General features: G+C 38.8%; 1 protein-coding gene across 2 annotated transcripts in view; it reads left to right on the forward strand.

Moving 5' to 3' along the window:
• The window catches only part of ap1g1 (adaptor related protein complex 1 subunit gamma 1), a 212,642-nt gene that overhangs the window by 99,486 nt on the left and 85,656 nt on the right, over positions 1-27,500 (forward strand). For both annotated transcript variants that reach the window (XM_039763306.1, XM_039763307.1), the window contains 3 exons: positions 4,350-4,445; positions 23,586-23,666; positions 23,749-23,847. In XM_039763306.1, the coding sequence (XP_039619240.1) occupies positions 4,350-4,445; positions 23,586-23,666; positions 23,749-23,847 (276 nt within the window). The remainder of the gene's footprint in view (positions 1-4,349; positions 4,446-23,585; positions 23,667-23,748; positions 23,848-27,500) is intronic.

A 27,500-nucleotide genomic window follows, 5' to 3' on the forward strand; every position in this document is an offset into this window, starting at 1 on the left:
TGGAAAAGTCTATTCGGGGTTCTGGAGAGGAGGGTCCGTCCGGATAGTCGAACCTCGGATTCAGGAGGAACAGTGTGGTTTTCGCCCCTGGTCGCGAACAGTGGACCAGCTCTTCACCCTTAGCAGAGTCCTGGAGGGTGCATGGGAGTTTGCCCGGCTCGGGTCTACATGTGTTTTGTGGACTTGGAAAAGGCATTCGACCGTGTCCCTCGGGAATCCTGTGGGGGTGCTCGGGAGTATGGGGTACCGGACCCCTGATAAGAGCTGTTCGGTCTCTGTACAACCGTGTCAGAGCTTGGTCCGCATTGCGGCAGTAAGCCCGCAGCCCGCTTCCAGTGAGAGTTGGACTCCGCCAGGGCTGCCCTTTGTCAGCGATTCTGTTCATAACTTTTATGGACAGAATTTCTAGGCGCAGCCAGGGTGTTGAAGGGGTCCGGTTTGGTGGACTCAGGATTGGGTCACTGCTTTTGCAGATGATGTTGTCCTGTTTGCTTCATCAGGCGCGTGATCTTCAGCTCTCTGGATCGGTTCGCAGCTGAGTGTGAAGCGGCTGGGATGAGAATCAGCACCTCAAATCCGAGCATGGTCCTCAGCCGGAAAAGGGTGGAGTGCCCTCTCAGGGTTGGAGGAGAGATCCTGCCCCAAGTGGAGGAGTTCAAGTATCTCGGGGTCTTCTTCACGAGTGAGGGAAGAATGGAGCGTGAGATCGACAGGCGGATCGGTGCGGCATCCGCAGTGATGATGGCTCTGCATCGGTCTGTCGTGGTGAAAAGGAGCTGAGCCGTAAGGCAAAGCTCTCAATTTACCAGTCGATCTACGCTCCTACCCTCACCTATGGTCATGAGCTATGGGTAGTGACCGAAAGAACGAGATCGCGAATACAAGCGGCTGAAATGAGTTTCCTCCGCAGGGTGTCTGGGCTTTCCCTTAAAGATAGGGTGAGAAGCTCAGTCATCCGGGAGGGGCTCAGAGTAGAGCCGCTGCTCCTCCGCATCGAGAGGAGTCAGATGAGGTGGCTCGGGCATCTGATCAGGATGCCTCCTGGGCGCCTCCCTGGTGAGGTGTTCCGGGCACGTCCAACCGGGAGGAGGCCCCCGGGAAGACCCAGGACACGCTGGAGGGACTATGTCTCCCGGCTGGCCTGGGAGCGCCTTGGGTTTCTCCCGGAAGAGCTGGAAGAAGTGGCCGGGGAGAGTGAAGTCTGGGCCTCTCTGCTTAAGCTGCTACCCCCGCGACCCGACCTCAGATAAGCGGAAGAGGATGGATGGATATATATATGTGTGTATGTATATATACACACACACACACACACACACACATATATATCTATATCTATATATATATCTATATATGTATGTGTGTATGTATGTATGTATGTATGTGTATATATATATATATTTGCCCTCTTCCTGATTTCTTATTCTTTTGCATGTTTGTCACACAAAATGTTTCTGATCATCAAACACATTTAACCATTAGTCAAATATAACACAAGTAAACATAAAATGCAGTTTTTAAATGATGGTTTTTATTATTTAGGGAGAAAAAAAATCCAAACCTACATGGCCCTGTGTGAAAAAGTAATTGCCCCCTGAACCTATTAACTGGTTGGGTCACCCTTAGCAGCAGTAACTGCAATCAGCTGCTTATAACTTGCAATGAGTCTTTTACAGTGCTCTGGAGGAATTTTGGCCCACTCATCTTTGCAGAATTGTTGTAATTCAGCTTTATTTGAGGGTGTTCTAGCATGAACCGCCTTTTTAAGGTCATGCCATAGCATCTCAATTGGATTCAGGTCAGGACTTTGACTAGGCCACTCCAAAGTCTTCATTTTGTTTTTCTTCAGCCATTCAGAGGTGGATTTGCTATTGTTTTTTGGGTCATTGTCCTGTTGCAGCACCCAAGATCGCTTCAGTTTGAGTTGACGAACAGATGGCCGGACATTCTCCTTCAGGATTTTTTGTGACTTTACATGACTGAATGTTTTGCTGGCTGTCCGAGCTCTTAATTGATAATAAGGGCATGTCTTGCAAGACTCTTATGTTCCACGTCCCTGTGAGACTGCCCTGGGACAATCTCTTGGCACCAAGTCTCATGTTTACGGTGCCCTTGAGACGCTCCGTGTTGTCTCGCGGGTTTTAAAATGTCTTTCGAGAACTTCCGAGTAGATCACGTCTCGTCGCCTGGCTTTTACATTCCAGGATTTTTTTTATATATAGAGAGACATACACACACACACACACATACTTTTTAGGTAGCAACATGGTCGTTTTCAGTTTTGATAAACTGTAATGATTTACATTTCTTTTATTCTTTATTTGATTCTGGTTCATAATATACTTTGTTCCACTAGATTACTGTGGAATGGAGCCACAGGAGTATCATGTTTCTTTTTTGCACCTTATTACACTTGGTTGTCCCTTTCTTCTGGGCATTCTCAGTTGTCCGCAGTTTCTAAAATTCGTTCTTTTGAGCTAGTTCATCAGTTGGCAATTTTATTTAGAGATAACCTTTTTATAGTAGAAACAATGCAAAAATGTCACTTTTTTTGTATTTATCAAGAAATCAGCTTGGTTACATAATCCATTTCTGTCATGATATTGCAATTTTTTTAAAATAACTATCATTTATACAGTACATAATGAGGCTTGCTCATGATTATCACAGCATTTTTATTTTCATAATTTTCGCTGTGTTGAACATACTTATCAAATCTTCCAAACTTTCTAAGCTGTTCTTAAAATTTAAAAGTAAAAAAAAATGCACAGGGTTCCCTTTTTGTTGAAAACGTGTGAAAACAGAAGTGGACCAGTGTTATTTAACCATTTTGAGTGCCCATTATAGATTGTAGTTTATCCAATTGTTTGTAATAGATGTACAATTGTGCCAGCAGTGAATTTGATAAGTGTTTTCACATTGTGCAAGGCAAACGTCAATTAAAATAAGTTTTAACTTATCTTTTTGAGTTATTGGTCAGGTTTATTGACACAGAAGAATATACATTTAAAAATATTGGCTCTTCATGTTAGCACAAACTTGTTTGAGTAGCTAACTTGAGCTTTGGCAATGAAGACGAAAGCTGCATTTCCTCTATAAAGTTCACTTGGTTTCTTGCATACTGAACCCAGTTAATACATTTTTTTATTGATCACAAAATGTCTGTCTCAGCAACATGACAGTCAAGGCTGCTATAATTGTTTTAAATTTATTAATTTTCCATTAGTGCATCTAACATCGATTCTAGTGCTGCAGCTACAATCCTAAATAGTCACTTCGTTAAAAAACATGCTTTGAATTCTTGCAGGCTTAGTTTTATGTGTGTTTTTTTCTTGAATTTGGTAGTCTTTTTTAAAAAATCTGTTAATGTATGATGTATTCATTCTAGGAAAATGTATCTGCCATATAAATAATTACTGTGTAGATGACATTCTCCGGTAAGAGTACATTAAAATAGGAAGTGCATCAGAGTATATGTAGATTTTCAGTGTCTGTATTCAAGATTTTATCAGATTGTGTGGCATTGGTGGCACATTGGATTGCACTGCTGCCTCACTGTTCCAGAGTCCTGTATTTCTTTGAGTGCCTTTATTCAGTGAACACAAATTAGTGAAACCTAAGTTTTAACCTATTTCTTCAATTTAGTTGTCTTTCCAAGATATCCAAATGCCCACTTCACCTTTGTAACCATTGTTGTTTTTTGTTTTTTTTTGGATGCATCTTTGACCAAATATAAATTGTTTAGTACATCTGAGACTGAGATATCTTTAAATAAGCCATTGCAGTGACATTGATAATTGTCTTTTCATTTGATTAGTTAAGTTTAGAATCTACTTCTTACACCTTTAGCAGTCCAGACACTGTCCCAGAAATATTTAGCCTTCTGGCGTGACTGCTTATTTCCCTTTGGAACTGAAAAATCCGAAATAAAAATAGTATAGCTTTTGGTGTAATAAGATTAATTCCTTGTTTCTGATGTTTTGCTTTAAAGAGTAAACACTACTTGGTAATGAAAAATATATATGCACAAGTTAAGCAAAGGTGTGTGTTGTTTTTAGCTATTAGGAACAGTGAGCTATAATAACAAGTTAAGTTAAATGGTTACTTCAGTTTTTATTAATATTGTTGATAGATAAAACATCCTTTTTTTTTTCTTTTTTGTAGGGGTATGGGGGAATGTGGAAATTAATATTTCTGTTTATTTGAAATCTTATAAAATAACATGGAGGAGCTTTAAGTATTTTACTGTGATTTAATAATAATTGGAAAAATAATTCACCAGCTGTATGGCTTTTAAAGCAGTCATCAAATACATTATCCTCAGATTTCTCTCAATTTATTTTTTTTTCCAGCTTGTTCCCCAACTAGTCAGAATCTTAAAAAACCTCATCATGTCAGGATATTCCCCAGAACATGATGTTTCTGGAATTAGTGATCCTTTTTTACAGGTATGTAACCTTAAATCTTTTATAATTTGAAATTGTATAAATTCAAGTTCATTTGCCTTGTGATGTATATATTTTTTGTATATATTCACAGGTACCTTACTAGAATACATTTATGTAAATAGAAAGATTTTATAACACGTTTCTTTAAAATACTGCCAATCATATTTCAGATTGTTATAGAAAGCTAAGATAATGTTTTAAGTACTCTTTAAAACATTTTACATTACCATTGGTCTTATCCAACATAAGATCAAACTGTAGGAAACTAAATGAAATTTTTTTCTCTGCAGCTCATATGAAATATTTTTTAGACTGTGTAGAAAATTATTTAATTGTCTTAAATAGAATTTTAATGTTCAGTTCAAAGAGAGCTTTCCTTTTAAAAATGTTTTAAATTATTTAAAATGTTATTACAATGAATGTTTACTGATTAATAAATTGGAACATCCTCATAGACACTTGTGTTTTAAAAAGAGATGCTATTTGAGTTCTTCTTTCCTTACAGTTACTAGAATCTGTGATTGTTTAAACAAGTGAATGGTAAGAGGTAAAATTAGAGTCAAAGACATCTGACTCCTCATTTTAAAACTAATGAGTGATGTTATTAGTACAACCTGAACCTTTTGCGCTAGAGTGTAGTAGTTCAATCAGTGCAGCTATACTGGGTCAAACTCTGTCATAGTTGTTTTTTTTTTTACTCTTGAAAAACTGAAAATGATGTCTGTCACCGTGATATAGGTAGGAATTTTCTGTTCTGGTTAAATGAGCAAAACTGAGTGTTTGTTCATAAATTATTTCTATTAAATTGTTATTGATTGCCACATGGGCCTGCAGCTTTTTCAGTTTTTAGATATTTAATAATTTCTAAGACCAAAAAATCATTAAATAAAGTATAATCAATGTGAATTTTGTTTACTAGACCAGTGTTTTTGGTTGAACTCAGTGTGGGCTATAAATGCAATAATGTTGCTCTATATATATTTACTAGAAATTAAGCCTGTTACAATAACGGGCGCTAGAACAGTAGTGCATAAACATTAGTAGGAACAGTCTATATTAAATGGCAAGGGACCTTGCTTGACCTCATTCTGTTTCTTGTCTTAATTTGTTTTTGTCAAAAATATTTTTGCAAGAAGCCTAAAGTAATAATAAAAATTAAATAAGAAACGTATATGACAAAACAGTAAGTATAATTAATATTGCTTTAGTGTAAAACTTGCTCATTTTCCTGTTCTTCTATAGATCTGTTTGCTTTTCTAAGTCTTTCTCTTTTAGTGTTTTTATGACACTCATTTTCTTTTTCTCCAATCAATCTATTTGCTCGTATTTTTCTTTGTCTTTCAGCCTTTCTTTTGTTGATGTTTACTTGCTGAGCTGACCATTCTTCCAGCAGATGTTGCTTATATAGGATTTGATTGTCTGTGTCTTTTGTCCTACTTGACGTGTCCTTTTTTTGGGTAGCATGTTGTTAGTAGATAGTCAGAGTAATATAGGTTTGTACGTTCATAGTATTTTCTCTTACAATAATACCTGCTTGTATGTGGCTGTAATATGCGTCACTGTATTGTGTGCCTTTAATTTTCTCTCACAGTAATACTGGTTTGTATTTCCATTAAATGCCTGTAATTTTCTCTGACAGTAATACTGGCTTTGATGTCCGTAATATACCTTTAATTTTCTGTCATAACAGTGGGCACTCAGCAGAGTTTCACCAGCAACTGGTGTAATGTGTGGCGTGCAGCTGATAATCGTGCCTGTGGCGTCTCCCCATCAAGTAATTTAATGTGTGGCATGCAGCAGCTGATGTAGCCTGTGGCGTCTCCCCAGCAAGCAGTTGAATCCATGCTGGCGTGCAATTGATTACTGTATGTCTTGTCTCTCCAGCAACGGATTTTATGTCCGCGGCCACGACTACCCAGTCAGCACTCTCCCCAGCAATGATGTCCTATATTTACTTATCATGCGTGGCTGCAGCTAGACAATTCACTGTGTGCCCAGCTTCCAGTGTGTGTACATCCACGGTGCCATGCGCATACGCGGGGCATGGTGTGATGCGCGGCCCCGCGCATGTGCACTTCACCAGAAGACACGCAGACACCCCGACCCCTGGACGCACACAGGGATTTTATTAAAGAGGATAAAGTGTATATGTGCTTAGGCAGAGCAATTTATCATCACATTATTGTGTGTGCCCTTTTTAAATCATTATGATAACTGAAATGACCTAAATGGGCCTGATCAAAAGTTTACATACCCCTGAATGTTGTGGCTGATAATATACACACAAGTTGACACACACATATTCAAATTAAGGTAGAGTGTCCACACCTGTAACCTCTTGGATTGTAATTAATGTCTGTGTATAAGTAGTCATTTTAAATTCATGCAGAGCTGCACTGATTTTGCTGGATACCAAATCATGGGGAAAGCAAAACAACTGTCAAAAGACCTGCAAGAAAAGGTTGTTGATTTGTATAAAATCAGTAAAAGGATATAAAAACATCCTGAGATCTGAAAATGCCTGTCAGTAGTGTTCAGACTCTGATTTTTAAAAAGTGGAAAGTTAGGGGGTTCTGTTGTTACCAGGCCACAGTCAGTGTAGACCAGCAGAGATTTCAGCCACAACTGCCAGGATCATTTGTCGAGCTGCCAAGAAAAACCCACAAGCCACATCATCTGAGATACAGTCTTCTCTGTAGGGCTGCAACTAATGATTAATTTGGTAGTCAACTAATCGTTTAATTTATTTTTCAATCAGTCACGATTATTTTATGCCTGACTATTTTGATGCCGGCGATCTGTGGTTGCAGTTTCTGTTCTGGGCTCCAGTGAGTGTCTTACCTCATCTGCTCACGTCTGTCCACCTGTAAATGTCGCCCTGATGTCTTTGCATTAACACAATTAAGATTAATAATAATCAAATTAAAATAAAAACCAGTGAAACATATGAATTTGAAAATAATCAAATGTTTTATATTTGTGTGACCATCACAATAAAAAAGAAATACATTAAACAATACAAACTAAAGCTCACATAGTCTTTAAACAAAAAAAAGTGCATTTAACTTAACCAAAAATGGCCACTGGTGTGTCTTAAAGTCCAAAAGTTTAAATAAAGCTTCAATTCAAATAAAATAAAACAATAATGTACAGTTTTTATAAAAGATTCCGTTCATATACAGTATTCCTGATTGCAGTGCAGGAACTTGAGCATTTTGACATGCTGGCTCTGTTCTTTGAGACAATGTTCCCAGCTTCTGAGAAGTGACGCTCAGAGGGGAGTACAGGTAGCAAGAATACACAAGAATGATTTTGCAGACAGAGAAAAATGTGTTAATCATCACACTCTGAAGGAAAAGTGTTGTAGTTTATCACATCATTGACTATATTACGCCAAAATAAAAAAAATAACGGACTAAAATATGTAACAAGCTCATTACTGATATACTGCAAAACACAAGTTACCTAATGTTAGAGATGGTTTACTATTCATATGAACTCAAATATTATATGAAAAAACAAAGAAAAAAAATAGAACGATTCACCCACTTCTATTCACTCGTTTACTATAGATCCAAGCACATTAGCAAACATAACTGAAATTATATTCACTTAACCCTTAAATCGCCGGAACTGGCTATAATCGGTTTCCAATGCAATTTGCCAGCACACCGGAGCCTAGTATATTCGGAAAAGTACATTCATTGAATGCCGCAACCGGCTAGAGTCGGTTTCCAGTGCAATTTGGAAGCACGCCAAAGCTGAGTATCTGCGGCGACATACATTCTGTGAAGTACATTCATAGAACTCCGCCACTGGCTAAAGTTGTTTCTCGGTGCATTTTTCCAGCACGCTGGAGCCGGGTATATTCGGCGATGTATTTTCATTGAATGCTGCAACCGGCTGTAGTCGTGTATCTGTGCAATTTGCCAGCACTTAGGGGGTGAGTATATTCAGCAAAATACATTCATTGAACCCTGCAACCAGCTACATTTGCTTCACAGAGTAATTTGCCAGCACGCCGGAGCTGATCAGTCCGTGCCGTATATTCGTTGAGACACTGAGACATGGCTCCTGGAAAACATTGCAGACTCGGCCATCCAGCTAGACGGACTGACCATCTTCCGAGCGGACAGAGACACCTCTTCGTCCAGTAAGACCCACGGGGGCAGACTGTGTGCTTATGTGAACAGAGAGTGGTGTACGAACGCTGCCTCAGTTACGCGACACTGTTCCCCGCTGATAGAGGTTTTATCAGTAAGGTGTCGGCCTTTCTACCTGCCGAGGGAATACAGTTGTGTGCTAGTGGTTGCCGTCTACCTCCTGCCTAGCACAAATGCTAACCAGGAGCTAGCGGAACTCTACGAGATCATCAGCAAACTGCAAACGACGCACCCTGAGGCATTTTTTATTATTGCTGGAGACTTCAATCATGCCAACTTGAAGTCATTTCTCCCAAAATTCTCCCAGAATGTGAACTTTGCCACTTGAGGGGGAAGCTGTCTGGACAATGTTTACACGAGCGCTCCTGACGCCTACAAGGCCCTACCCCACCCTCACCTGGGCTGTTCAGATCATATCATCGTTTTTATGGTCCCTGCATACAAGTCCCTGCTGAAGTGCACTAAACCAGTCCGCAAGAGCATCAGAGTGTGGCAGGTTGGTGCAGTTTCAGCTCTCCAAGACTGATTCAATTTGACAGACTGGGACATTTTCAGAGAGGCTGCTGTGGATGGTGACTCCATCAATCTGGAGGAGTACACAGACTCTGTAACTGGCTACATCTCCAAATGCATAGAGGATGTTACCACAAGAGCCAACCAGAATCCCTGGATGACAAGAGAAGTGCACAAGCTACTCAAGATCAGAAATGCAGCCTTCAGATCTGGAGACAAAGTCGCCCTCAGGGTGACCAGAGCTAGCCTGTCTCGTGCTATAAGGAGAGCTAAGTGGGCATACGCGCAGAAGATCAACCAACAATTCCGCAGCACCAGAGACACATGTCTTATGTGGCAGGGCATTCAGGCAATTACAAACTATAAGCCCAACCCACACAGCAGTAATGGTGATGCCTCCCTTCCGGATGAGCTTACACGGTTTGAGGCGCAGAACAAAGAGCCTGCAAGAAAACAACACCTCCCTCCACTGTCCACTGAGCAAGCACTCTCTCTCCATAACAGATGTGAGGAGGACTCTATCCAGTCAATCCACGCAAGGCTGCAGGACCTGACAACATACCTGGTCTTGTGCTTAAAGAATGTGCCATTCAAATGGCTGGGGTCCACACACACATCTTCAACATATCTCTGAGCCAGTAGTCAGTCCCAGCATGCTTCACGTCGACCACCATCAAACCAGTGCTGAAGAAATCGTCAGTGACATGCCTGAATGACTACCGACCAGTTGCACTCACGCCAATCATAATGAAGTGCTTCGAAAGGTTAGTCATGTCACACATAAAGACTAATCTCCCTGCCTCCCTTGACCCTCTTCAGTTTGCATACCGCTCAAACAGGTCAACTGAGGATACAATACAATACAATACAGTTTATTTTTGTATAGCCCAAAATCACACAGGAAGTGCCGCAATGGGCTTTAACAGGCCCTGCCTTTTGACAGCCCCCCAGCCTTGACTCTCTGAGAAGACAAGGAAAAACTCCCAATAAAACCTTGTAGGGAAAAATGGAAGAAACCTCGGGAAAGGCAGTTCAAAGAGAGACCCCTTTCCAGGTAGGTTGGGCATGCAGTGGGTGTCAAAAGTAGGGGGTCAATACAATACAATACACAGAACAGAACAATTCCTTAATACAGCATAATAATAAAATTTTAGAAGTACGGTTTAACAGTAGATGATATGACATAATTAGGTTTGGATATTTTTAGAGTCCTGGAGACCTCATCCATCTAGCTGCCTCCCCATTTGGCCATGCCACGACTGAAACGTTGCTCCGATGAAAGGACCCTCTTTCCCATGATTCCTGTGATCCTCCATCAGGGATGACTTTACCATAGGCAGGCACACAACTTGGCAGGTGGGCGTGGCACCAATGGCCACATTTGGGTACCGAGAAAAGAAACAGAATAGGTGAGGGTTAGTATTCAAATATAATTATCATGTTACTTATGTTATAGTGCTAATGACTAACAACAGAGATGCAGTATGTACAGTTAATCAGCAGCTCTAGTCAGGATATGCTAAACTGAAGTAGTGAGTCTTCAGCCGGGATTTAAAGGCTGAGACTGAAGGGGCATCTCTTATGGAAGCAGGAAGACCATTCCACAGTTTAGGGGCCCTGTAACTAAAAGCTCGACCTCCCACTGTTATTTTATTAATCCTTGGAATCCTAAGCAGACCGGCATCTTGAGATCTTAATGTGCGCTCAGGTTTGTAAGTCATGATAAGTTCAGACAAGTAAGCGGACCTTGGCCGTTTAATGCTTTATATGTTAAAAGGAGGATTTTGAAATCTGCCCTAAACTTAACTGGGAGCCAGTGTAAAGATTTAAGAACTGGGGTTATGTGTTCATATTTTCTTGTTCTTGTAATAATTCTTGCAGCGCATTTTGGATTAACTGGAGGCTGTATAGAGAACAGTTTGAACAGCCAGTGAACACCGCATTGCAGTAGTCAATCCTACTAGAGATAAATGCATGAATTAATTTCTCACAATCCTGTTTATTTAGAAAGCGCCTTAATTTCCTAACATTTTTAAGATGGAAAAAACATGTTTTGGACGACTTTGTAATATGCGCTTTAAATGACATGCTAGAGTCAAAGATAACTCCTAGATTGCGGGCTGATTCAGTAAAATTAATTGGGATTCCAACTGAGTTAAATGATGACAAAATATTGCTGTGATCAGCGTCATTCCCTCCAACAATTAACATCTCTGTTTTATCTGTATTTAAAGACAAGTAGTTCTCATTCATCCATTCCTTTAATTCACTAACACAACTAATTAAAGACAACATCGGAGAAACTTCATTTGATTTAAATGAAAGGTATAACTGGGTGTCATCTGCATACAGGTGAAAATTAACATTATGTTTCCTGATGATAGATCACCAGTGGAAGCATGTAAAGTGAAAACAGTAAAGGTCCCAGTACTGAGCCCTGCGGACACCATATTGAACTTCTGTGTATAATGATGGAGTACTGTCTGCACATTTCTGTACATACTGGAATCGATTTGATAAATAAGAACTGAACCAAGCGAGCACGGGCCTGTAAGCCCAACATCGTTTTCTAGCCTGTGCAGTAAAATAGAATGGTCAATGGTGTCAAATGCTGCACTTAAGTCCAACAACATAATTACAGTGGAATTTCCTTCATCAGAGGATATCAGAATGTCATTTACAACCCGTGTTAGTGCCGTTTCTGTACTATGACCAGTGCGAAAGCCAGACTGGAATTTCTCAAATAAATTGTAATGCGTAAGGTGTGACTGAAGCTGACTGGCGACTACTTTCTCTAGTATTTTAGAGAGAAATGGTAAATTTGAAATAGGCCTATAGTTATTTAGTATGTGTGGGTCTAGGTCTGACTTTTTAAGTAAAGGTTTAATGACTGACACTTTTAGTGCATCAGGTACGTGCCATGCAGTAATGAACTATTGATAATGGTTAGAATAGGCTGCAAGAACATCCATTGCACTTTTTACTAGTTTTGTTGGCACTGGATCTAGGGAACAAGTAGTGGGCTTCATTTTAGTAATTAAAGTTAAGACTTCCTGGTGAGTTACAGGATTAAAATTATTAAAGTGCTGAATGCAATGTGAGCAGGGTCTGCTAAGCTAGTATTTGGTTTGTACTGTGATGCTGAGATCTGGGATCTTATATTTTTAATTTTCTCATTGAAGAAGTTCATAAAGTCTGTACTGCTAATATCTGTTGGTATTTTGCACTGTTGATCTGAATTCCCATTTGTTAATTTAGCCACTGCTCTAAAAGTACCCTAGGATTTTTATTATTGCTATCTATTAATGTAGAATAGTATTCTGAGCGAGCTTTAAAGAGGGCTTTTTATATTTATTACACTCTCTGTCCATGCAATTTGAAAGACATGTAGCTTTGTTGTTCTCCATCTGCGCTCCAGTTTTCGACACTCTAATTTAAGAGCTCGAGTGTTTTCATTAAACCAGGGAGAGTTTCTATGTGCTTTGATCACTTTTGTTTTTAGGGGAGCCACTGTGTCCAGAGCATCTCTCAAGGTCACATTATAATGTGATATTAGCTGATCTAAATTGTTTTCCACGTTTACATTTGATGTTAACTGATCTAAATGGTTTTCCACAATTACACTCGACTTACTCAAGGTATCTATAAATTTTGAAGCAGAATTACAATCTAGATGTCGCACTGTCTTTGTTTTAATCTGCGAGTGCGCTGGCATGGGCAGAACTAAATCAAACGTAATTAAGAAGTGATGAAATAACTACATTTAATGGAGTAATATTTAAATTTTGAATTTCAACTTTGTAAGTTATAATTAAATCTAATGTATGGTTATGATTATGAGTTGGACCTTTGACAATCTGACAAAATCCTACTGAATTTAACAAATAAGTAAAACATTTGCTAAAAGTGTCAGTTTCCACATCAATGTGTACATTAAAATCCCCATCAGAACTACGTGATCATAATTTATAGCCAAATCAGACAGAAGGTTGCTAAATTCAGTCATGAACAATGAATATGGCCCTGGTGGTCTGTAGACTAGCACTATAATTGTGTTGGAATCTGTTTTAATATTTAAAATGAATGCCTCAAAGGATGTAAAGTTGCCTAAATTTTTAGGAGTGATTTGCATTTTGTTACAATGAATTATTCCAAGGCCTCCTCCTCGACCAGAATCTCTAGACTTATGAAGGAACAGTATCCATCTGGTGACGCCTCAGCTAGGGAACAGTGTCACATTTACTAAGCCAGGTTTCAGTAAGAAGACACAGATCAGATTTTGTACTTAATATTATATCATTTACCAAAACAGCTTTAGTGCCAAGAGCGAATGTTCAATAAACAGCATTTAAAACTGCATGGTTCTTTCTGAACTGCTGATATATTTTTTGTTTTAATTTGAATTAAATTTCTATTACAGATGCCCCTGGTGGAGTGTCTGGTTTTATCCCTTGGTCTAATTATACACCTTATTTTTGGTTATCAATTAATTTATGGTTTGTATCAAGACTAAATTTACTGGATGCCCCACAACAGGGATTATGGGTAACAGCTTCAGGAAAATAACAGGTGGGATAAAGAACAGCCTGTGATTTAAGATCACATGACTGCGGCCTGGATGGTGCTCTAATCAGTCAACCAGGCAGTTTTGCTGCCATATTTTGGGATAATACATAAGATCCCTCCAGTTAGGATGAAGACCATCTCTTCTGAAAAATCCAGGCCTTTCCCAAAAATCATCCCAATTGTTCACAAATGCTATGCTTTTATTTGCACACCAGGTTTCTAGCCAGCAGTGAAAGGAATGCAATCTGCTATAAATCACATCCCCTCTATATAATCTTGGTAAGGGACCAGATACAATTAAATTCCGACATTTTGTTTTAGCTTTGGTGCATAGAGATGAAGTTCCTTTAATACCTCAGATTGCTGTAAATAAATATCATTAGTGCCGACATGCAGCAATAAGGTAGATACTTCATCTCGGCAACACGGTCCAATCGCGGCCTTTATGCCAGAAATCTTGGCCCCTGCAAGGTACTTAACATTAACTTCTTGTTTAACATAGTTTGGAATTCTAACATTCCGCACTATGGAATCGCCAATTATGAGCACTTTATTATTCTCAGTTTCCACAGGCTGCGAGAGCTGAGAACCTGTTCTGGGTCCAATTGGTGACCTGGGTGCTGGGGACTAAATTTTGGATTCTTAGACCCCGTCTTACTGTTACCCACTCGCCCTGTGGCTGAATTGGTGCTGCTGATTTCGGCCTCGCACTGACTACAGTGGGACCTGGAGACTGAAGCGAATCAGATGTAGCGAATTGTCTAAACAAACCGAGTCGATCCAATTTTGGTTTGCCTAATCGCTATCAGATTCCTACGCGGTCCTCCAATTGCGTATTTTCCCGACCAACTCTAAATTAACTAAACATTTTTGGCAGGTGAAGCTATCTGCACTGTCGGCCGGAAAACCTGAGCTGTACATACTGCAGGACACACAACATATAAACGTGCCCTCGATGGGCAGAGAGCAGATAGAACTTACATTAAATGTTGAAGTCATCTTTGCCGTTTTTATAGGTGCTTCTCGCTTTCCGTGTTGAGCTGAATCACCGTCGCTTTAAGTTTCCACCACCCGCTGAAGCGATCGACTTTAATTTCTCACTGCGGTTATTTCTACTGGTCAGCTGCGGCTTTACCTCAGGTGAACTTGCTGGTGCTTTCGAAGGGCTACGTGCCTGTGGGAGATGCCGCTCTCTGCTTCCTTCGCTGATCCGCTCTCTGCTTCCGCTCGCTGATCCGCTCTCTGCTTCCGCTCGCTGATCCGCTCTCTGCTTAGGATGCCATATGTGCTACCCTTCACCTCTCCCTGACACATCTGGATAAAAAAGACACATATGTCAGGATGCTATTCATAGACTTTAGCTCTGCCTTCAACACAATCATCCCTCCAAAGCTGGTTGTAAAACTGAGCAGGTTGGGCCTGAACACCACCCTCTGCAATTGGATCCTGGACTTCTCGGCAGAGAGGCCCCAGTCGTTCAGGATGGGCCACAACACTTTCAGCATCATCACACTGAGCACTGGAGCACCGCAGGGCTGTGTGCTTAGTCCACTGCTCTTCACCCTGCTGACTCACGACTGCACAGCCACGCGACAACACCAATCCACATCATCAAGTTTGCGGATGATACGTGTCGCTGGGACTGATAAGCAGGGATGATGAAAAGAGCATACAGAGATGAGGTGAAATGGCTGTCCGCATGGTGTGAAGACAACAATCTATCTCTTAATGTCGACAAGACAAAAGAGATAATCGTGGTCTTCGTGAAAATCACGCCCTGCCCACATTCCACTCAGCATCAACGGTTTAGATGTGGAGATTGTTAGGAGTACCCAAGTTCCTCGGTGTGCACATAACTGAGGAACTTACATGGACACATAACACCTCATCACTAATCAAGAAAGCCCAGCAGAGACTACACTTCCTGAGGCGGCTGAAGCAAGCACTTCTTCCCCTTCCATTCTCACCATGTTCTACAGAGGCACCATAGTGAGTGTCCTGACCAGCTGCATCACTGTCTGGTATGGAAACTGCAACATATCCAACCACAAGCACCTGCAAAGGATAGTGAAGACAGCAGAGAACATTATTGGGATGCCTCTCCCTTCACTACAGGACATATTTTACAAACGCGGTGTCCATCAAGGCCTGCAGCATTGTGCAGGACCCCTTACACCCCCTCACATGGACTTTTCACACTTCTGCCATCCAAGAGAAGATACTGCAGCATCAAAGCCAAATCTGCCAGGCTGCAGGAGAGTTTTTACCCCCAAGCTGTTAGACTCCTTAACACCAGGCTGCCCCTGGGACCTTCCATACAGCCCTCAACCACCTTTAAAAACAGAACTTTTATACATGAAAACCACTGTCCTGCAAAGATGAGTGTGCATGTAGAAAAGAACTGAAAATCTCATACTGACCTTTAAGTATTTTGACACTCTTGATATCCTTCTGCTGTGAAACATTCTGACCTGTCATTGTTTACACACGTCTTAAAACAACTATTATCATACACTGATAATCTCTGTATTATCTATATCTATTATTTATTATTTATTTATTATATTACATATCTTACACATCAATATTGCTGCTACTTCTTTGTCCTATCTTTGCACAATGTCTTGTCTTGTTTGTGTTTAAATTTTAATTCTATTTTTAAATTATTTGCACATTTTTTTGTTACACTGTGGACCCTGAGCTTCGCAGTTTTTTCTATCTGTATACTTGTATATGGTTGAGATGACAATAAAGTTCACTTTGACTTGACTTTGACTTTAACACATGACACTAACTTTACTTGCTAAAACTTTCCTCTCAAGAGATGGTGGCATCACAGCTCCAGGATGCTTGCGTTTCAGATGCTCATGCATTGCGATGGTGCTGCCGTGAAAAGAAAGCTCCACTTTGCATAATCTGCATTCAACTTTTTTTTCTTTTTCAGTAAAGTGCTCCCACACTTTAGAAAGTTTCTGTCTCAGTTTTTTTTTCATCTCCTTCCTCCTTCTCTGTCCGAGTCGCCATTGCAACCACGTTTATTTTCCTATACATTCTTCTTCGTTGGTAGGACTGTGTGCAGTCTTCACAAACAATAACAAACAATACTACCCCCAGACGTTCATGTAGTGCATTGCAGTTACAAAAACCAATAAAAATCCATGTCGACAATTTTTTGTAGTCAACGTCATCGATTTCATCGACTAATCGTTGCAGCCCTACTTCTCTGCAAACAAGTGGTGTTGCTGTTTGATGCACAGTAAGGAGGTACTAAAACAAAAGTGGGCTGTACAGTAGAATTGCAAGATTTTTACGGTGGCAATTCCACAAAAAAGCCCACTTGCAATATGCCAAACAGCATCTACACAAGCCTCAAAACTTCTGGAACAAGGTCTAAATTATTTATATTCCATATTACTAGCATAGGTTGTTATAGAGAAAAGTCATAATGTTAAAAATGTTACCCACTGTACTGTAAGCCATTGAGTTAAAGACTGATGCATACAATATTTATGAAGTAGAAATTCTCTTCTGTATATTTTCGTAAAATAGACATCTGCACTATCACTACCATCTACAGTTATGTATTTTTTTTTATCTTGTCATGTACCCTTTAATTTCTTGAAGATCATAATTTATATCAAATGTATATTTTACAAAAAATGTTCTCTTTATTTTCTCTTTGGATAAATAAAAATCTAAATAGTGTTCAACTTAAATTCTATAATAATAAAAAAAAAAAAAGATTTTCTCTGAGCCTTTATCAGCATTTGAAGCATGCCATTTCAGACTTATAATTGCATCATTTGTGGGTTTTCAAGATAATGCAGACACTTCGTTCAGGGATTTGTTGTGCAGTGTCTAACAAAGTATTATAACAAGCAAGCCATTGTGGGTAAAAACGGGTGATCATGTCTAACTTCAGTATATACAGTAGATGGTAAGGAATTGGACTACATTTATCTATAATGCAGCTACTCCTGCTTTTACTATTTATACTGAGTCACTTGTCTGCTTTTTACCTTTTTATACCTTTTGAAAAGGATACATAGTCACACTTTAGAAATGGAATAAAAATATAAATGGGGCAGAACATTCAGTGTTAATCACAGATCTGCATCACAGATTCATAATCTTGTGTTTGAGTCTAGTGGTGGCTATGTCGGTGTGCAGTTACACAGTCTCTCCATTGTCACCCAAAAACTTAACTTGGTATGTGGGAATTTGGGTGTATGTAACCTTGCACCGGATAAGCATATTTAAAGGTGGATAGATAGGTGAAAAATTTCAAATAAAGTATTCTCTTGCTAATGATTTATTCCATCATACTGCATTACCACAATCTCCAAAATATCATGATGTCATCATATTTATATATTACTTTCTTCATAATTTTGTAGCTTCAGTGGTATTTAGGATATTTTTTCAAATACCAAAGAGAAACCGATGCATATGTGTGTGTTTTGTAATGGACTGGCAGTCTAGGGTTCATAGAGTTTTGATCTTGATTATGTCAGTATAGGCCTGTCTCTCACAATTGGATATTAGAACAGCTCTAATATGAAAAGGCCATTTAGCCCAACAAAGCTAGCCAACTCTATCAATGTCATTTCATCTTTTGGCTGCTCTTGTTAGGGTCGCCATGGCAGATCATCTGTTTCCATATCTTCTAGCCCTTTGCATCTTGCTCTGTTACACCCACCACCTTCATTCCTGTTTTACCATATCCGTAAACATTCTCTTAGCTTTTCCTCTTTTCCTTTTGCCTGGCTGCTCAATCATTGGCATCCTTTTTCCAATATATCCAGCATCTCTCCTGTGCACATGTCCAAACCAACACATTCTTGCCTCTCTGACTTTGTCTCCATACTGTCCAACCTGAGCTGACCCTCTAATGTACTTATTTCTAATCCTTTCCATCCTCATTACACCCAGTATAAATCTTAACATCTTTAACTCTGCCTCCTGTTATTTGGTCAGTGCCCCTGTTTCCAACCCATATAACATAGCTGGTCTCACTACTATCCTACAGACCTTCCCTGTTACTCTTGCTGATACCTGACTGTCGCAAATCACTCTTGACACTCTTCTTTACCCACCCCACCCTTCCTGCCCTCTTCACCTCTCTTCCACACTCCCCATTACTCTGTACTGTTGATCCTAAGTATTTAAACTCCTCCACCTGTACCAACTCTACTCCTTGCATCCTCACCATTCCTCTGACCTCTGTCTCATTCACACACGTTCTGTCTTGTTCCTGTTGACATTCAATCCACTCGCTAGAGCATATCTCCACCTCTCCAGGGTCTCCTCATCTTGCTATCTACTCTCGCTATGGATAACAATGTCATCCCATAACCTTAATGTCCATGGGGACTCCTGTCTAATCTTGTCTTTCAACTGGTCTGTCACCATTGCAAATAAAAATGGGCTCTGAGCCAATCCCTGATGTAATCCCACCTCCACCTTTAATGCATCTGTCACTTCTACTGCAGACCTCACCACTGTCACACTTCCCTCATATGTAACAACATTTATTTATATAGCACATTTTCTTTCAAACAATGTAGCTCAAAATGCTTTACATGATGAAGAAAGAGAAAAAAGACAAAATAAATAAAAATTTAAATTAGGGAACACTAATTAACATAGAATAAAAGTAAGGTCCGATGGCCAGGGAGGACAGAAAAAACAACAAAAAAAAAACTCCAGACGGCTGGAGAAAAAAATAAAATCTGCAGGGGTTCCAGGCCACAAGACTGCCCAGCCCCCTCTAGGCATTCTACCTAAAATAAATAACCTCAATCAGTCCTCTTTGTATTCAGGGTTCTCATTGAACAATTTCACAATGACGGTCATGTGGACTTCTGGCCTTTAATCCATCAATGTAGGGACATCATGGTGCCTTGATTAGACGCCACCACAGAAAACCAGAAAAAGAATAGAAGAGAAAGTAGGGGTTAGTACGGATTTTGGAGCCACCATGAATAACAATGATAATTAATAGAATATACAGAGCATCAATATTAAAAGATGAAGCTATGAGAAAGCCATGTTAAAATAATGTTTTTTTCAGCAGTGTTTTAAAGTGCTCTACTGTATTAGCCTGGCAAATTCCTATTGACAAGCTATTCCAGATTTTAGGTGCATAATAGCAGAAGGGCGCCTCACCATTTCTTTTAAATTTAGCTCTTGGAATTCTAACTAGACACTCATTTGAAGATCTAAGGTTACGATTTGGAGTGTAAGGTGTAAGACATTCCGAAATATAAGACAGAGCGAGACTATTTAAGGCTTTGTAAACTATAAACAGTATTATAAAGTCAATTCTAAATGATACTGGTCACCAGTGTAGTGACATCAAAACAGGGGTGACGTACTCGGATTTTCTTTTCCGAGTTAAGATTCTAGCAGCTGCATTCTGCACTAGTTGCAATCGATTGATGTCTTTTTTTGGTAGTCCTGAGAGGAGTGCATTACAGTAATCTAGCCGACTGAGAACAAAAGTGTTATCTAATTTTTCAGCATCTTGCAATATTATAAGAGGTCTAACTTTTGCTATATTTCCTAAGTAATCTGATTTAATATGTGATTTAAAATTCAGGTCAGAGTCAATAGTTATCTCTCAATTCTTTACCTCTGTCTTGACTTTTAATCCTAATGCATCAAGTTTATTTCTAATAACCTCATTATATCTATTATTTCCAATCACTAAAATTTTAGTTTTTTTCTTTATTTAGTTTGAGAAAATTACTAATCGTCCATTTGGAAACACAAATGAGACATTGTGTCAGTGAACCAAGAGTGTCGGGGTCGTCAGGTGCTATTGATAAATACAGCTGTGTGTCATCAGCATAGCTGTGGTAGCTCACGTTATGTCCCAAGATAATCTGACCTAACGGAAGCATGTAAATTGAAAAGAGCAGCAGATCCAGGATACAGCCTTGTGGAACACCATATAGAATATCATTGGTAACTAACAAAGAATTTTCTACCTGTCAGGTAGGATTCAAACCAATTTAAGACGCTGCCAGAGAGATCCACCCATTGACTAAGGCGATCTCTACGAATATTGTGAGCAGTGGTATCAAAAGCGGCATTCGGATATCCCATACAACTCTTGCATACTTCTCTGCCAATCCTGACTTTCTCATACAATACCATAACTCTTCTCTAAGAAGGAGTTGTGATATGTTTTCCCCAGGACTGTAAAGACACAATGTAACTCCTTCTGGCCTTCTATATATTTCTCCATCAACACCCTCAGAGCAAATATAGCATCTTTGGAATTCTTTCCTCCCATGAAACAATACTGCTGCTCGCTAATCATCACCTCCTTTGTTAACCCAGCTTCTACTTCTCTTTCCAATAACTTCATACTATGGCTCATCAATTTTATCACTCTGTAGCTACTACAGCACTGCACATCAAGGTGGTTATAGTTTTGCCTTTTTATAATATTTTTATTTCTATATTTTTTCTGACCGTACATGGAAATCAGTTTAGTTTTAGTTTTCCTTCATCATGTATTTTTAGTTTAGTTTTTATTTTGCAAATTCATTTCTATTTTTATATATATATATATATATATATATATATATATATATATATATATATATATACATACATACACATATATATATACACATATACATATACACATATACATATACATATATATATATATACATATATACACATACATATATATATATATATATATATATATATATATATATATATATATATATATATATATATATATATATATATATATATATATATACATATATATACACAGTACAGGCCAAAAGTTAGGACACACATCCTCATTGAATGCGTTTTCTTTATTTTCATGACCACTTACAGCACTCGATCACTCACTCTCCTTCTTGATCAAATAGCCCTTACACAGCCTGGAGGTGTGTGTGGGGTCATTATCCTGTTCAAAAATAAATGATCGTCCAACTAACCTGACTTCTGCCCAACCCCATTGATAAAGCAAGAAATTCCACTAAATAACCCTGATAAGGCATACCTGTGAAGTGAAAACCATTTCAGGTGACTACCCGTTGAAGCTCATCGAGAGAATGCTCTGATTACTGCTTTGCACACTCTTGGCAGAGGGTGGCTATTTTGAACAAACTAGAATATAAAACATATTTTCAGTTATTTCACCTTTTTTTGTTAAGTACATAACTCCACATGTGTTCATTCATAGTTTTGATGCCTTCAGTGAGAATCTACCAATGTAAATGGTCATAAAAATAAAGAAAACACATTGAATGAGGAGGTGTGTCCAAACTTTTGGCCTGTACTGTGTGTGTGTGTATATATGTGTGTGTGTGTGTGTGTGTGTGTGTGTGTGTGTATATATATATATGTATATATATATATGTATATATGTACATATATATATGTACATATATATATATATGTATATATATATATATATATGTATATATGTGTATATATATATATGTGTGTATATATATATATATATATATATGTATATATATATGTGTATATATGTATATATATATATATGTATATGTATATATGTGTATATATATATGTATATGTATATATATATGTATATGTATATATATAGTTTTAGTAATTATAGTATGGTTAAAGAGCTACTATGTAGTTTAGTTTCTATGTCACAATGAAACAGAACTATACACTTAATGAGTTTGGATATAATATGAGTTTGTTAGTGGAAGATTGCTACACTACACAACAAACACACTTTACTATTTGGTTTTGTTTTGTCTGATATAAATAAGCATAATCAAAACCAGGTACTGAATATGAACAATTTTACACAATTTTATAATTTTTAAAATATTTTCTATTTCATTAGTGCTGAACAAATCTGCGCTGATTGTTTGCAGTTTTTTTTTTCTTTTTCTTTTATTGCCCAGAATAGGCTCATTTGCAATGAACTTTAGGTGAATTTTAAGGTGTGAGGGCTTTTTACTCTAAATGTCTACAGTACACAACATATTCTGCTCCAACGACAATTTGCTTATAATAAATGCTTTAAACATTTCATTAAAAAAAAAATCTCAATCTTGGGCACAAACAATTTATAGACAGAATTTTGCACCTGCAGGCATGGAAAGATATAAAAAAATAGATTCTACTGTGTTCTGACAGGTGTGACCATGAAAATCACAGGGGCTTAGGAAGAACAGGACTCTTAGGCTTGAATCAGTGTGCAGACCCCACCTAAATGTATTGAGGGAAACAAAAGACAAACAAGCATGTAGTGTCAAGGTTAGGGACAGTGAGACTTGAATAGCTCATGTATAAGAATGGTAAACCCTTAATGAGCAGAGCATGAGCAGATAATAAGTGTATGGACAGGCACAAAATGACAGCAATATATACATTATCTAAACCTGTTTATCCAGAGCAGGATCACAAGAACCTGGAGCCTACCCCAGCAGGTTTGGATGCAAGGCAGGAAAAATCCCTGGTATGCAATACGTATGATATGGCTGATGTTAAAAACAAAAAGAATATGATATTTCAACTATCTGATTTGAGAGAGAGAAACAAATGAGGACAGATTTTTTAAGCATAATTCTGCTACTGGATTATTTTCACAATATCATGTATTTTGAGCTGTGAATATGAACTAAAAAAGATAAATTAATAAATTTAGAATAAATACAAAAACAAATTAGTATGTTTAGCTTTTCATCACATGGCAGAATCTCTTCCCCCACTTACCTGTAGTTCAGTAGAGACATTGCTGACTCAGGAATTTTACAAGGTTTGCAAAGCTTCATTGTTAAACAACGTTTTTAAAGCAATTAGAGGTGGAAATGTATGTATACAAAATGCTTGTGTCTCTTTTTTTTTAATATATCCTTCTATTTGTTCAATATAGGTTCGGATATTGAGATTGCTCAGAATCCTTGGTAGGAATGATGATGATTCCAGTGAAGCTATGAATGATATTCTTGCACAGGTAAGTATGTTTAACTTTGACAGAAGAAATAAAGTCTGCATTGCTTCATCACTTTCTTTAATAATTCTAATCTATTTTTTAGGTTGCGACCAACACAGAAACAAGTAAAAATGTAGGAAATGCAATCCTATATGAAACAGTTTTGACAATAATGGATATAAAATCTGAAAGTGGTCTAAGGGTAAGTTAAGTATATGCAGAATAAATCTGGATAACGGCTAATAGCAAATGCAGTCACAAAGCAGTATTACTTAGTGAAGTGCGTGGTTTATGTATGTTTTTAATGTATCAATTTATAGTAGTTCTGCTTGATTTGGTGCCTATGCACATTTAGACTTTTATTTTTAATTGTTAAATGTTGCTTATATATAATATATAATGTGTATATGTGTGCGTGTATGTATGTATGTATGTATATATATATATATATATATATATATATATATATATATAGGGATGCAAAAGTTTGGGCAACCATTATTTTCCTGTATAAATCGTTGGTTGTTACGATAAATGTCAGTTAAATATATCATATAGGAGACACACACAGTGATATTTGAGAAGTGAAATGAAGTTTATTGGATTTACAGAAAGTGTGCAATAATTGTTCAAACAAATTCAGGCAGGTGCGTAAATTTGGGCACCACAAAAAAGAAATGAAATCAATATTTAGTAGATCCGCCTTTTGCAGAAATTACACAGCCTCTAAACGCTTCCTGTAGGTTCCAATGAGAGTCTGGATTGTGGTTGAAGGTATTTTTGGACCATTCCTCTTTACAAAACATCTCTAGTTCATTCAGGTTTGATGGCTTCCGAGCATGACAGCTCTCTTTAACTCACACCACAGATTTTCAATTATATTCAGGTCTGGGGACTGAGATGGCCATTCCAGAACGTTGTACTTGTTCCTCTGCATGAATGCCTTAGTGGATTTTGAGCAGTGTTTCGGGTCGTTGTCTTGTTGAAAGATCCAGCTCCGGCACAGCTTCAGCTTTGTCACTGATTCCGGGACATTGGTCTCCAGAATCTGCTGATACTGAGTGGAATCCATGCGTCCCTCAACTTTGACAAGATTCCCAGTCCCTGCACTGGCCACACAGCACCACAGCATGATGGAACCACCACCATATTTTACTGTAGGTAGCAGGTGTTTTTCTTGGAATGCTGTGTTCTTTTTCCTCCATGCATAACGCCCCTTGTTATGCCCAATTTTAGTTTCATCAGTCCACAGCACCTTATTCCAAAATGAAGCTGGCTTGTCCAAATGTGCTCGAGCATACCTCGAGCAGCTCTGTTTGTGCTGTGGGCGGAGAAAAAGCTTCCTCTGCATCACTCTCGCATACAGCATCTCCTTGTGTAAAGTGTGCCGAATGTTTGAACGATGCACAGTGACTCCATCTGCTGCAAGATGATGTGGTAGGTCTTTGGTGCTGGTCTGTGGGTTGACTCTGATTGTTCTCACCATTCGTCGCTTCTGTCTATCCGAAATCTTTCTTGGTCTGCCACTTCGAGCCTTAACTTGAACTGAGCCTGTGGTCTTCCATTTCCTCAATATGTTCCTAACTGTGGAAACAGACAGCTTAAATCTTGGGACAGCTTTCTGTATCCAGCCCTAAACCATGATGGTGAACAATCTTTGTCTTCAGGTCATTTGAGAGTTGTTTTGTGACCCCCATGTTGCTACTCTTCAGAGAAAATTAAAGGAGGAGGAAACTACAATTGACCCCCTTAAATCTCATTATAGGATTCACCTGTGTATGTAGGTCAGGGGTCACTGAGCTTACCAAGCTAATTTGAGTTCCAATAATTAGTTCTAAAAGTTTTGGAATTAATAAAATGACAACGGTGCCAAAATTTATGCACCTGCCTGATTTTGTTTGAACAATTATTACACACTTTCTGTAAATCCAATAAACTTCAATTCACTTCTCAAATATCACTGTGTGTGTCTCCTATATGATATATTTAACTGACATTTTTTTCGTAACAACCAACGATTTATACAGGAAAATAATGACTATTAAGAAGGTTGCCCAAACTTTTGCATCCCACTGTGTGTGTGTATATATATATATATATATATGTATATATATATATATATATATATATATATATATATATATATATATATATATATATATATATATATATATATATATATATATATATGTGTGTGTGTATATATGTGTGTATATAAACTGCTCAAAAAAATTAAAGGAACACTTTGAAAACACATCAGATCTCAATGGGAAAAAGAAATCCTCTTGGATATCTATACTGATATAGACTGGGTAATGTGTTAGAAACGAAAGGATGCCACATCGTTTGATGGAAATGAAAATGATCAACCTACAGAGCCCTGAATTCAAAGATGCCCAAAAATCAGAGTGAAAAATTATGTGGCAGGCTAGTCCATTTTGCCAAAATTTAATTGCAGCAACTCAAAATTGTACGCAGCACTTTGTATGGCCCCTGTGTTCTTGTATACATGCCTGACAACATCGGTGCATGCTTCTAATGAGATGACAGATGGTGTTGTGGGGGATCTCCTCCCAGATCTGGTCCAGGGCATCACTGAGCTCCTGGACAGTCTGAGGTGCAACCTGGTGGCATTGGATGGACCAAAACATAATGTCCCAGAGGTGTTCTATTGGATTTAGGTCAGGAAAGTGTGGTGGCCAGTCAATGGTATCAATTCCTTCATCCTCCAGAAACTGCCTGCATACTCTCACCACATGAGGCCAGGAATTGTCGTGCACCAGGAGCCACTGTACCAGCATAGGGTCTGACAATGGGTCCAAGGATTTCATCCTGATACCTAATGGCAGCCAAGGTGCCTTTGTCAAGCCTGTAGCGGTCTGTGTGACCCTCCATGGATATGCCTCCCCAGACAATCATTAACCCACCACCAAACTGCTCATGCTGAATGATGTTACAGGCAGCATAATGTTCTCCATGGCTTCTCCAGACCCTTTCACTTCTGTCATGTGCTCAAGGTGAACCTGCTCTCATCTGTAAAAAGCACAGGGCACCAGTGGTGCATCTGCCAATTCTGGTATTCTATGGCTAATGCCAATCGAGCTGCATGCTGCTGGGCAGTGAGCTCAGGGCCCATTAGAGGACATGGGGCCCTTGGGTCACCCTCATGAAGTCTTTCTGGTTGTTTGGTCAGAGACATTCACACCAGTGGCCTGCTGGAGGTCATTTTGTAGGGCTCTGGCAGTGCTCATCCTGTTCCTCCTTGCCCAAAGGAGCAGATACTGGTCCTGCTGATGGGTTATGGACCTTCTATGGCCCCTCTCCAGCTCTCCTAGAGTAACTGCTTGTCTCCTAGAATCTCCTCCATGCCCTTGAGACTGCGCAGGGAGACACAGCAAACCTTCTGGCAATGACACGTATTGATGTGCCATCCTGGAGAAGTTGGACTACCTGTGCAACCTCTGTAGGGTCCAGTTATCGCCTCATGCTACCAGTAGTGACACTGACTGTAGCCAAATGCAAAACTAGTGAAGAAACAGTCAGAAAAGATGAGGAGGGAAAAATGTCAGTGGCCTCCACCTGTTAAACCATTCCTGTTTTGGGGTCATCTCATTGTTGCCCCTCTAGTGCATCTGTTGTTAATTTCATTAACACCACAGCAGCTGAAACTGATTAACAAACCTCTGCTACTTAACTGACCAGATTAATATCCCATAAGTTTCATTGACTTTATGCTATACTCTGATTAAAAAGTGTTCCTTTAATTCTTTTGAGCAGTATATATATGTATATGTGTATATATATGTATGTATGTGTATATATGTGTATATATATGTGTATGTATATGTGTATATA

The sequence above is a fragment of the Polypterus senegalus genome, chromosome 9, assembly GCF_016835505.1.
Source record: "Polypterus senegalus isolate Bchr_013 chromosome 9, ASM1683550v1, whole genome shotgun sequence".
Taxonomy (NCBI): domain Eukaryota; kingdom Metazoa; phylum Chordata; class Cladistia; order Polypteriformes; family Polypteridae; genus Polypterus; species Polypterus senegalus.